Source organism: Bombus huntii, unplaced genomic scaffold (genome assembly GCF_024542735.1).
Source record: "Bombus huntii isolate Logan2020A unplaced genomic scaffold, iyBomHunt1.1 ctg00000072.1, whole genome shotgun sequence".
NCBI classification, from domain to species: Eukaryota; Metazoa; Arthropoda; class Insecta; order Hymenoptera; family Apidae; genus Bombus; species Bombus huntii.
Window position 1 is genome coordinate 214672 of NW_026099330.1, and position 13612 is coordinate 228283.

A 13612-nucleotide genomic window follows, 5' to 3' on the forward strand; every position below is an offset into this window, starting at 1 on the left:
CACCACAGGACCTTCTTTCCACGATACTACACTTATAAAGAATTTATTTGTAGATATATCGATTGTAGGAATATCGGTACTACATCAAAGAATCGGATGAAAGCACTAATTACCAAAGATATATTGAATATACGTTGCTTGGGTGTTAAAAAATCTGTTAACGACCATTTTGGAGATACTTTGCTCAAACACCACAACCTGGCCCTTCAACTTCAACTACGCCGAAAGTTTTGAAGAGCCGAGCAAAAAAAGAGGGTTGAAGGAAAGCTGCAATTAATATTAAAAAACAACAGTCAATGTCACTTGTTGCAAAATTACGAAGGCCATTAATTCGTGACGATGACAGTAATGTAAATGTTTGTATCATATTATGATGAAATTTAATATCTTTAATCTTACCCCAAATCTCATGTTACTGATCAATACTAACCTTTATATATAGTATCTAATAATGATACCTAAAAGATATCGGTTAATTAATATGTTGAAATCTAATCGCTTAATGTATGTACATTGTGCATATAAATTCTATTATAACGTAATTAAATATATCCTACATTTTTAGAGGAAACGTGAAAACCGATCTAAAAAAAAAGGAAAAGTGCTAGAAGTAGCTCAGAAGAAGAAATAACACAAAGCCCTACAAAACATAGTAAATGAGAAAAGTGTTTTAAGCGAAACAATTTCAAGGAAGATCGCGGGTACTTCACAGACACATTCACTATAAGAGAAGATGCAATACAGCCAGAAAAGTGTTCAATGACAACAAGAAATAGTAATAGAAAGAGAACTTTTTCACAGAGTGAAAACACGAAGATGCATCAGCTAAAAGAAGAAGATGAGTCATTCCCTGAAGTGAAAAAGTTTCAAGCAAATATTCAGAAACAAGAAATTAAAAAGCGGCAAAACAGATCTATGACATTGTGTTTCGATCGCGGAGAGACGCGATCGCTAGGAAGCACGCCAACGGGAGTCGTAAATTCCCGTCACGATTAGATAATCGACGCCACGAAATGATCGATCCCCTATTTCGATTAGGATAATAGAGGTGGTTAATTGAATATGGCACTGATGTAACAAGGTGTGAATGACAGTTTATTCCAACAACTTTGTGAAGAAGATAGTTACGCTGGTGCGTATGTATAAGATAAGTGACTGACTGATCTTCGGGTGTAGACCCGGTCGAAGAATGTTGTATGTTTGAAGGTTGAAGAATCAGTGATGTTCGGTGACGATGCTGTAGCGGAGGAAAGCTAAGGATGCGTGTGTCCAGCGCACGGGACCATCGGATTTGTTGTTAATTGGTTAAACGAAGGTTGGTGGACTAGGAAGGGTCTTAGCTGCTCTCGATAGAAAGTTGTTATTAGGAAGCATCGTACGTGGGAAAACCCAACTTTCCCTTGTCAAGCCGTGGTAGACAATAATCTTTAGAAATGATTCAGAAAACAGATGTTTGTTGGGTCTGAAGGACCTTAGCAAGCAAATTAGTGGGATTTATGACGGGTGCTTAAGGTTATTGAGAGTACGCCGTAAGAATGAGCGGACATCTGGGGCCTGTCTGGCCCGCGGTGTATGGCCGGGTCCAGGTAGAGTGTTGCACGACGCAACATATTGAGTGAAGATGAAATACAACCATCTTCGGAGGAAGAGAGAATGCTCTATTCGATCCATTTGAACAGGCAGGCACGGACACTTCAAAACTTGTTCAACTAGGATAACTAGAACGAAAACACGAAAACAAAACACTAGAGCTATTGCATGAACAAAAGCTTTGAAAAATACAAACATTGCAGAGGAAGCGATTGCATATAAATCCGCTGCGTTAAATGTGCAGGTACACACCCCACTGACCAGTGCACTAAATCAACGGAAACCCCAACGAAGTGCATCCACTGTCAAGGTGACCATTCTGCTAACTACAAAGGCCGCTCAGCCTACAAAACCTTATGTATAAATAAGTATCCCAAGCTTAGAGCCAAAGAGACAACCAATCAAATACCCAGTCTTCCGAAATTCACTACTACTTCAATCTCCTATACTACTCCCAAACAGTACAAGGAAATCAAAATAATCCAAATAACCACAGGGTCCATTCTCAAAATAATGTCTCCAATTCATAAAACACAGACAACGTCTCTAGTGTCACTGTGGCCCCGGGAATGCAGCAATAGGATAATCATATCTCACATACCTTAGCCATCGAAACAGTAACTAAGCAGTAACAGGATCCCTATGTGACCGGCATCCAACGATAACCCCTCCACAGGAGCCAACCCCTTGATATAAAAAAACCTCCCAAGTCAGTACTCGACATTCTATTCTGTTCTGTTATAACATTCTGTATCGTTACTTTGTCAGTTTCTAATAAATTTTGTAATAACGATCATAATTGGAATACGAATCTATTAAGGAAATTCAAGGATTTGGTAATACAAATAATTGACTATATTTCACACACAACAGCTATACATCTATATTACACTCTGAAGAACGTCTTGCACGCACGCTTGTCGCCAACCGACTATCCAGAATCTTTTAACGGCTGTCTTTTGTCTCAACTAAGACCTGGACGCCCTCTGACCCTTACACACACACTCTCATGTACAGTGTAAATGTATCACTTCCCTAACAATTTTTATGATTAGATTTAAATTATTAATATTTGTATTTTTAGTAATATTAATTAGTTCTTTTATTTAATTATATAGAATTAGATATATAAATTTAAATAATAAATATTTAATTAATCGTTTTTATTATTTAATATTAATGTTTTTAATATCAATAATTTTTTAAATTTTGAGACCTAATATATTAACTTTATTATTAGGATGAGATGGTCTGGGTTTAATTTCTTATTGTTTAATTATTTATTATCAAAAATTTTTATCATTTAATTCAGGAATAATTATAGTAATTTTAAATCGTTTAGGTGATTCTAGTTTATTAATAATTATTTCTTTTTTAGTAATTTTTGGTACATGAAATTTAATTTTATATAAAATAGATTTATTCATTTTATTAATGTTCTTTTTAATAGTATTTACAAAAAGTGCACAATTAATATTTATGATGTGATTACCAGCTGCAATAATTACTCCTACTTCTGTGTCTTCATTAGTTCATTCATCAACTTTAGATACTGCTGGAATTTATTTATTAATCAATTATGAGATAATAATTGATTTTAAATATAAAAGATTCATTTTAATAATTTCAAGAATAACAATATTAGTTTCAGGAGTTATAGCTAATTTTGAAATAGATTTTAAGAAGATTATTGCTTTATCAACATTAAGTCAATTAGGTCTTATAATAAGAATTTATTCTTTAGGAATAACAGATTTAACATTTTTACATTTATTTATTCATGCATTTTTTAAATCTATAATATTTATGTGTGTTGGAAGATTTATTCATTATATAAATGGTATTCAGAATTTTCGTTTTTATTCTGGTATATTTTATTTATATCCAATAAAAGGATTATTAATAATATTTTCATTATTAATATTATGTGGATTTCCGTTTTTAGTAGGATTTTATTCTAAAGATTTAATTGTTGAATATTATTTTTTAAATATGAAAAGAATTTTTAGTACAATAAATTTAATTTTTGGAACAATTTTTACAGTATCATATTCTTTTCGTACAATATTTATAATAATGGGAAATAATTATATAATAGATTTAATTTATTTAAATGAGGATTGTATTATAGCTGGAATTATATCAGTAATTTTAATAATTATATTAATTTTAAGAAAATTTATTTTTAATTTTTTCTTTTATCAATTAAATATTAATTTAATTTATAGTTATAAATATCTTGTATTTAAGCTAATATTATTAGGATTAATATATTTAGTATTAATATTAAATATTTATTTGAAAAAAATTAATATTTATCAAAAGATTTTTTATAATAGAATTTTTTTATAAGTTTATAATGAGTTATTTAACAAATAAAATAATTTATTATGAATTTTATTTTGAAAAATGTTTAGTTGAAACATTTACAGGAAAGATTATAGGATATGTTTGTGATTTATTAGAAATACATTTTAGATTAAAAATTTCTTATTTATTATTAATATATATTTATTTATTAATATTAATAATAATAATTTGATTATAAATATATTTATAATTAATTATTTAATTATTATTACTAATTTATATTTAAATTAAATAAAGAGAAAGATGAACTTGTTTAATTTAAATAGCTTATACATTTAGAGCATAATATTGAAAATATTAGGGAAATTTAAAAAATTTTTGAATATTAAAAAAAAATATTTAAAAATATTAATATGTATGTCGGATTAGCACTGGGAGTAGGGTTGTGGGCGTCAAATGAATCTTCACGGGAATTAGCCATTGGTACGGTACACGCAGGTGTAGTTTATTACAATAAAAGAGTTATTACAGTCTTGACAATTGATCACGACAATTGGCACTCGCGACACTAGTGACGATGGTCTCAGGCCCGATAACGAATCCGCGGCCAACGGGATCACAAAAGAACGTGTCGGAGATGAAAGGAAAACCGGAGCCTTCCCTTTGCAATTTTGCGAGAGTCTTCTGGTGCTTTAGCCTGGGTTTTGTCATAGCTGTAATTAAGCAATTGTTGTCATTTGTAATTGTTCGATATATGTGATGGCGAGGGTGGGTTCGAGGTGGCAGCTGGTCGCCGAGCGTAGCCGCGGTCACGGGATAAACGTTTTGCCTGACGAAGGTGTGGATCGGTTGTATTGTTCTCCCTAGAAATCACATAGAATTGTACTTTGGAGATGTCGATATAATGGGACACACGTTGTATTAGGAATCAGACTCCAGACAGAGGCTGCCTAGCAACGACGTTTGGATCTTTCTCGATGCTTCCAAAGAGTATACAACAAACTCTTGGCAGAGTCTGCCTAGCAGCGGCGATTGGAAGCTTCTCGATGCCTCCAGCGAGCATATAACGAACAAAATGCAGTCGTACAGCGAAAAAGATTTTCATCAGATATTCATTCGTGTGATCGCCTTGGAAAGTGATACATCGAGCAATTTACCGAGTGCCTCCGCAATCGTATTTTTTTTTTGTGTTTAAATTATTCTACGCATAGTAAAGAGTTATCCCGTTGACCGTGGATTCGTTTGGAATCATTAGTTAAACTTATCATTTGTTAATCTTATCATTCATTAAACTCAATATTCATAATATTTTGTAAAATCTTGTATATTCGCGTAAATATAATCTCTGTTTCATAAAACGATGGCTAATTCAAACGAAGAATCGTTACACGACTTAAATTCTAATGTTAACCCGACATATACATATATATATATATATATATATATATATATATATATATATATATATATATATATATATATATATATATATATATATATATATATATATATATATATATATAATATTTTAAAATATTAATAAAAAATAATAATATTACTATAAATATTTAATTATCTATAAAATTAAATTATAAAATATTAATACTTAAATATTCTACCCTTTATTTTTAAATTGTTTAATATACAATTCTTTTTATTTTGAAAAAATGGAAATTACTATAATATAAATTGTATAATATATAATTTAAAAATTTTTTATTTATGATATATATATATTAAATTATAAAATATCAAAAATTTTAATTATATATTAATATAAATAAAAAATATTAATGATACTATAAAATTAAAAATATTAAAAATTTTAAGATTGTATTTTTAATATTAATAAAAAAATATTAATAATATTACTATAAATATTTTATTTATAATATTTAAATAAATATAATTATTAAATTATAAAAATATTAAAAATTTTTAAATTATATTTTTAGTTCTAATAAAAAGATATTAATAATATTATTATAAATATTTTATTTATAATACTTATATAAATATAGTAATTATTATTATTATTAAATTATTAATAAATATTAAAAATTTTAATTTAATATATATATATTATTTATTCATTAATACGTTCATGCTGTAATACACGAACATATGCGTTACTCTGCTACTCACGATGCATCGTAACAAGTATGCATTTTTGTATGAAAAACCGTTTATTTTCATTTTATGTTCTTTTTTAAAGTCAGATGCGATACGAAATAACGTCAGTGTTGTTTTCTGGCTGCTCGCGAACATATGATATCTATTCCATTTTCAAATTGATTTTATCTACACGTTAAAGCGAGCTGTGGAATAAATCAAACTTGCTCGAGCCTGCTTGAATCTCTGTATCATTGTATCATAATGTGAGAACTTTCACAAGCCTAAATCTTGGCAGTCTGACGATCGAGAATATTGCTATCGGAAGAATCGCTCTCATCCGTAAACAAGATATTTCCAAGGATTGCGTTATAATTTTCTTAGCGGCTAACCATCGAATATTCGTCAAACGACATAATTTCGCACACGGCGAACCTTATAACGTACACCTTTTTGGCGTATTATTTTTCCCACTTTTTTTTTTATTAACGTGGAGGACACCAGGCCGCTTCTGGGAAAAAGCGGCGTGGTAGTGGCGGACGCCAACGGACTAAAACCTCCATGATGACCGTCCCGGCAGCGATCTAGAGGGGCCCGGGAACTGGTGTGAGGGATACACCCCCCCCCCCCGCGCTCAATACACCCCCTAATGGAGCGATATGCGGCCACGTCACACCGCGCCTCGTCGCCGGAGCCGCCGTGCCAGACAGTCCGGTTCCCCTGCCGGGCTGATTTGCTGCCCCGGGGCGCTGAGTTGCCAGCGCCTAAGTTTGCACCCCACCGGTGGGCGCGACGGACCTAGCGCGCCTCACCGAAGCGCTTCCATGGCCTCTGCCGCGCCCTCGCCGGTCAATTCTCTCAGGGTGAGAGTATTATTTTTCCCATTGCTGCGTGTGAAACCCCTATTGGACAAACTGTTCTTTGCAATACATCGATGGATAAATACGCGCACAAACACGCAATACGTGCAATAGAATGCTCGAGGTCAATTTTGTGATCCTCTTTTTCAACAGATCTTCGCAAATCCGAAGGTGTAGAATTACCTCCCAAAGACATAAGATGACAACAAACACTTTCTTGACACACTGTATAACATTGAGGTATCCAGTTTTGCCACATACAATTTTGTCATTGTCACGTTTGACTTTGCTCATTGTAAAGTCAAATTTGCACACTCCATCTGTGAAATAGTACGAAGAAATCATAGTGACTTGTATTCCTTATGATATCATGATGCCACATAATATATAATACAATACAATAATTCGCGAACAGATCACTCGTTAATTGCTTTTAAAAGAATTACCACGGAAGCTTCCTAACACGCTACCCGGGGGCTAGGGATTTATTTCGTCGATAAGTTAGGTTATTAAACTTATGTTCTTTCATTGAAGACATCGATGGACGCTGTGTTCCAGAAATGTGTTCCAATCACACTTGGCGAAGCATAATAGTAATTTACAATAACAAATACTTAAGAATGCCTAATTTTGTTAAACATAGGGTTCAATTTACAATTATGTAAATATTACTTCTTGAAAGTAACTTCTTAATCAATTTTAACAAATTTTGTAAAATCATGTAATAAATCTTGTTATTTATCATACGCGTGTATTAAGCCAATTGCCAACCGAACATGTTCAAACTGTATTTTTTTCAAAACGGGACCTTAAGCTAAAAAGCTTTATTTCACATATTCGACTTGTTCTTGTATGTGGTATCAGCACCTAGTCGGATGCCCGCGTTATGCAGGACACCCTGATGGCGTTGAACGCAACGATTCAAATTGAACTGAAAAGTCGTTATGTTTTCAGAGGACTTGTGTGTAGAGGATGGTTGATCGTGAGATTTATTAGACAAGATTGCTCGTTGTTGAAACCTTCAAGTATATTTTCAAATGATTAAATAAATAATTATAGATAATGTTCGCAAAGACGGTAGATACTCGTAGATACTGATCCATAACTCTCGTGAACTCTTTACGATTGCGTCCGTTTAAACTGGTATAGTATAAACAGATCGGGGGAGAGTCGGAGAATTCAAATTCGTCTTTGTTCGACGGTTCGACGGTAACGTAACGGCGACATTGTTTTGCCCGGAGTTTATTTATTAATATATTATGTATGTCCTCACGATCTTGATACTCCGAAGCAAAAAAAACAACAACATGATTTGAAATGTTCTCTAGCTCATGTACCGCTACGTGTACTTTCAAGGAGCAAAACTGACACAGTTCCGCTTGTGACGCGAGACGGAGATTATCGTTTCACTTCCTTTAACGCATTTTTGCCATTGAAAGACACTAATTTCTGTGACTTGCTTTATCTCTGTTATAAATCTCTCTTTATATTTAAAATTTTATAGTTTTTGTGCAAACGTAAAACGTAAGTAAATATTAATAAATATTATAATAATATAATATAATGCTATATAATAATATTAATAAATACTTCGCTATTTACTTATTTTATTTCCATTAAGGTATATTGTATTTTTCATTGCATTACTTTCATTTTTATTTAGTGTAATAATAAACGCATACGTTAATATTCATTGGCATTAGTGTAATTGTAAGCTTCACTGTAAATTTAATAAAATTTATAAGAACGGAATTATTAAAAGGGTATATATGTGTAATTAAACTAGATTCTATTCTCAATGTTACTTCATTATTTTATTATTGTTTCATATATATATATATTTTTTTAATTTACATGTGCTTCTAAGTTAATAGAACTAAACACATGTGTATGTATTAATTGCTATATACGTCATAATTTCAACCATAATATTAAATTATGGTATGTATTATTAAAAAGTATAGTTTAATGTATATATTAAATATATATCATTTATTCGTAGATTTCAAATATGGATACTGGATCAAAGAAGGAGATTAAAGAAATGATTACCAAAGATATATCGAATATACATAATTATTCCTTGGATGTTAAAAAATATATTAACAACCAGCTTGAAGACACTCTGGATTATTTACATGGTTTAATTGCTGAAATACCACAATCAGTCCCTGGCCCTTCAACTACAAAGAGGCCGAAAGTTTTGAAGAAAAAAGGTTATCGCCGTAAAGAGACTATCCCAGAAAATGATATTATCAATACTGATAATACAGTAACAGATTCAGCAGTACATGATAAAACAGAAAATAAAGATGTAAAAACTGGGGATGTGCTGGAAACAACAATTGACCGAACAAAAAGAAAGGCTGCAATAAAAGCTGCAATTAATATTAAAAAGCAGCAGTCAATGTCACTTGTTACAAAATTACGAAGGCTAACTCTTGATGATGACAGTAATGTAAATGTTTGTGTCATATTATGATGAAATTTAATACTTTTAATCTTACCCCATATCTTATGTTACTAATCAATACTAACCCTTATATGTAGTACCCAATAATGTTTGATATCGGTTAATTAATGCGTCAAAATCTAATTGCTTATACAATTGTATGTACATTGTGTATATAAATACTACTATAACGTTGTTAAATATATTCTAAATTTTTAGAGGAAACGTGGAGGCCGACCTAAAAAAAAGGAAAGTGCTAGAAGTAGTTCAGATGAAAAAAACACAAAAGGTCCTACAAAACATAGTAAAACAAAAAAGAATGTTTTAAGCGAAACAATTTCAAAAGAAGATGCAATACAGCCAGAAAGGATTGAACCATTAAAGTCTTCAATGACAACAAGAGATAGATAGACAACAATATAAAGAGAACTTTTTCACGGAGTGAAAACACGAAGGGTAAATATTCTAATATTATTGATGATACAGTAATTCCATCAGCAAGAAATGATATTGAAGATCCTTCAATGTGCGAGGATGCACTTGAGAAATTTACTCCTCTTATGAATTCCACGATGGACATCAATTCTACTTATACGCAGAAAATGATGGACGCTACCGCAATTGTAGAACCTTTATCACCAATAAAATCAAACAAAACTGTAGTAATTAATAAAAACTTGGCTAGTAGTATAGGAAAAAATAATGAACCTAAATTTGCATCACGGTCGCCAATAACTCTGCAGGAGGAGGTTCAGCAGCTGAATCAAGCGATTGGACTCACCGAGTTCGAAGAATTATTCGCAGAAGATGAGCCATCCCGTGAAAGGGAAATGTCTAATAGAAACATGACGAAACAGGACATTCAAAATGAAATGAAGAAAAATGTGCCCGTAAGAAGGAGAATCGAGGCCTTTGAAAAAGAAAAAATTTCAGAAAAAGCCATTGTACAAAAACTGGCACGAAGATCTGTCGAAAAAGCAAAAAAAATCTTATTAGCGAAACAAAAGAAGGAGACTCAGATGATGACATCGCAGGTAACATTACAAACAGTATCAAAGTATTCTTCTGTTATAAAAACACAAGCTATTATTCATTCGATATTTTATCCAAAATATAGCTCCAAACAGCAAGGTCCACTTCTGTTTTGCACAGTAAACCTGACGACGACACATCGGACGATGAAGCCAGACCAAGGCGTACAATTCCACATTAGGCGCAATGTAAGTGTTGTTTTACTTAATGAGTTAATAAACATTATAATGCATGGAGTACTCGAATTTTTATCAATCTTAGCGTACATACGCGAAAATGAACTTGCAATGCAACGATAAATTCCGAAGAAAGCAGTCTATAAATTCTTTGATAGAAGAATGTGCACACCAGATTTAACTGAAATGTTTGAAAATATAGATAGGAGTAGATTACAACGCACGTCCAGTGCAATATGGAAGACACCACCGCGTTATTCCATGATGGAAAACGAATAGAAGTTATAATTTGTTAAACTGAATGTTGTTGATTTCAAATTGTGCCTTAGAGCAGGAATACTTGCCATACCTTGCGTGTAATATAAAAATGATGTTACATTGCAACTATCGTTAAAAGATGTATGTGTTCTTAAAATATACCAATGAACGTAAGACTATTTCACTTTTTATATTTTAGAATGATCATAGGCATATATTACTTTTATTATACTAATCAAATTTTACCATTTTTTCTTATTTATATGTATCTTCTTAAGAATTAATAAATAAACCAATTAATAAATAATTGTTTTGGTACGACTTTTTAATGAGAAGTAAATTTTATTAGATTTGCCTTATTATCACTGTCGTGTAATAATTCGCGAGATACGCGTGATATAATTCGCACGATTAAATAGCACTGGTGATTTCGTCTCTTCGTGTAACGAGGAGGGTCTGGTAAATGGGTCGACCGTGGACGTTCAATCTTGTAAGAGAACAAACGGCGGCACCGTATCGTCGAGCATTTTTCTTTCGGTCAACAGCCATCCATTTTATATTTAGCACATTCGGTTGCGACGCTAAATTTTCGTTACACCACCAGTTGTTTCGTCTGAAATTCGCGTGACGTAAGTGCATTACACTCTCGCACCCGTCAGCCATTCCTGCGACCACTTCGCGTGCGTTAACTCGATAATATTTCGTCTCTGTTACCTTGTCGCCGTTGCTGCTTGACACATCTCGCTTGCTGGACGACTGATCGATGAAAATTAAAACGGGACGCAGATTTACCGTATCGTTATTTTTGTGTCAGGTATTCTCTTTTTGCCGTTTCGGCGAATTATTTTCATTTCGAACTTTTTTAGTCTTATTGTTACGTCGATTCTTATATTTCAAGATCTAGTCTTGTACGTACGTTGGGGAGCGCTTTTATTTATTGATTCAATAAAGAATATCGTTGTAGGTGTCATACATGCGAGTAAAAGTAACGAAGTACGAGCAGTTTCACTGTAACATACTTCCTGATAATTTCTCGTTATTTATACCATAAGAAAGTATCAAAGAGGAACTCTTATCTCGAACGTGGATCTATTTGTCGATAATGCATGCGTGTAATACTCGAGTGTCGTTCATACAGCGTAAATATACGTGCAGATACGTAAACCTTTTATGATTTTTGTATCAAAGGCAGACCTGCTATAATACTCGCAAGTGAAATATAATTCTACGAAAGAAAATGGAGCAAAAGAGTTTCGTTGGTAATATATTCTTCCTTTTTCATCACAAGTTTCCTCTTTGTTGTGCTTCTGTTACATTATAATCCTGTTAGATTTACGCGCGTAAAATTTCACTTTGTTGCACTATATCTCATCATCGCCATCTGCCGAACACCTGTGAGAAACGCGGTTTACTTTGTCTCAAAGCGAGCAAACGTCTAATTTCACAAATTGGATTTTCATCAACAGCGAGAAGGGCATATGCGATGTAAAGGAGGCTGTAAGGGCGTCCTAGGGCTTACGGTGGTTGTCACGATGCCGGAAGTGGCGCCGAGCAGACACGTCAAGGGAGAATCAGAATCGCTATTGGGAAAACCATCACGAACATTTGTCCTTCCCGCCACCAAAATTCTATCTTCTGAGATATTTTTCGCGTTTCCGAGGTCATCGCCACTCTCCTTAACTTTGCCTTACGATGTATAATATCTCGATGTTACGGTAGTTAGAAATTTGTATTAATTTGGAGAACCTTGCAAAAGTACGCAAATCTGCTACGATAGTCGGATAGAGAATATCGGCAGAGATCTGTTCCTTTATCGTGAAACTCTCTCGGACAACTTAGATGCTACCAGATATCGATTTTCGCATCCAACCATTTCGTAATAAACGTAGATCATCCAAGAAATTTCTCAATTGTCATCCGTTAATTTCGCGCAACTTTTGCTTTATTTTAGCTATGTGGGAACCTATTAGTGCGCAAATGTTACCCCGAAAATGTTACTCCTCTGTGCCAAATATCGTTCACGTGTATAATCAAAGTTGCATAAAACCGCGTACAATTGCATCAGGAAATTTCTAATAATTTGCTCGTCTCGCAGGACGAAAACAGGCTCACGAAGGATCCCTCTGTCCTGGCTATCGAATGTACCGCAAGCACGTAGTTTCAAGTGTCCGTTCTCTAGAAAATTCGAAACAATTTATGGTCGATGGTCGAGTGAACGATGCAACGGTCGAGTCGGAAAGATCAGAAAGACAAATCGTCATAGTTCGAACAGACCGGGAAGCAGAAACGCACTTCCATGATCATTTGTATCGTTGCTCGATCTGTTGCTGCTCAATGACCGACCAAGCTGTTGATTTTTCTTTTTCTGCGATGCTACTATACTCTACACTCTATGCTTTATACCGTTCTTTTGCCCGCTATTTACCTTGTACGCGAACTTTTTATCGCTAGTGGATTGCAAAAATCCTTTTTTATCACGAATTTTACGTGACAATGCGTAGGTCAAGGTGGACGTAAGACAAAGGAAGGTGTAGATAAATAAGATAGGGTGTATTTAAAAATAATAAGTTATTTATTACAGTTTATTTAATATGTATACAGGCTATTCGTATTATAGCAGCGATAGCTAGTGTTAAATTAACAATGACAGTTTCTATCGTAGTTAATATTATATTGGTTATTGGCCATGACGAAGGCGAATTTTGATAGCCCTGGTCCAGGTCGGTGGTCTGGATCTATAACAAATAATACTATATTAATATAGCAAAGAAATGTCGTAAATATCGATATCATTTGCAAGGCGATTCTTTTTGGGCATAGTG

At 33.2% G+C, this 13612-nt stretch overlaps 1 protein-coding gene and 1 long non-coding RNA gene across 2 annotated transcripts; both read left to right on the forward strand.

Moving 5' to 3' along the window:
• Positions 1-8883: 8883 nt before the first annotated feature.
• Positions 8884-10274, forward strand: LOC126876344 (uncharacterized; the record flags this gene model as incomplete). Its single annotated transcript, XM_050639178.1, is given in 3 exon segments — positions 8884-9336; positions 9544-9726; positions 9729-10274. Coding segments are annotated over 3 exon segments (1182 nt in total), but the record flags the coding sequence as incomplete, so codon positions are not given.
• Positions 10275-10277: 3 nt separating this feature from the next.
• Positions 10278-11080, forward strand: LOC126876369 (uncharacterized). Its single transcript, XR_007694150.1, has 3 exons — positions 10278-10358; positions 10442-10544; positions 10618-11080. It is a non-coding gene; the product is annotated as an uncharacterized LOC126876369 (long non-coding RNA).
• The last annotated feature ends 2532 nt before the right edge of the window (positions 11081-13612 follow it).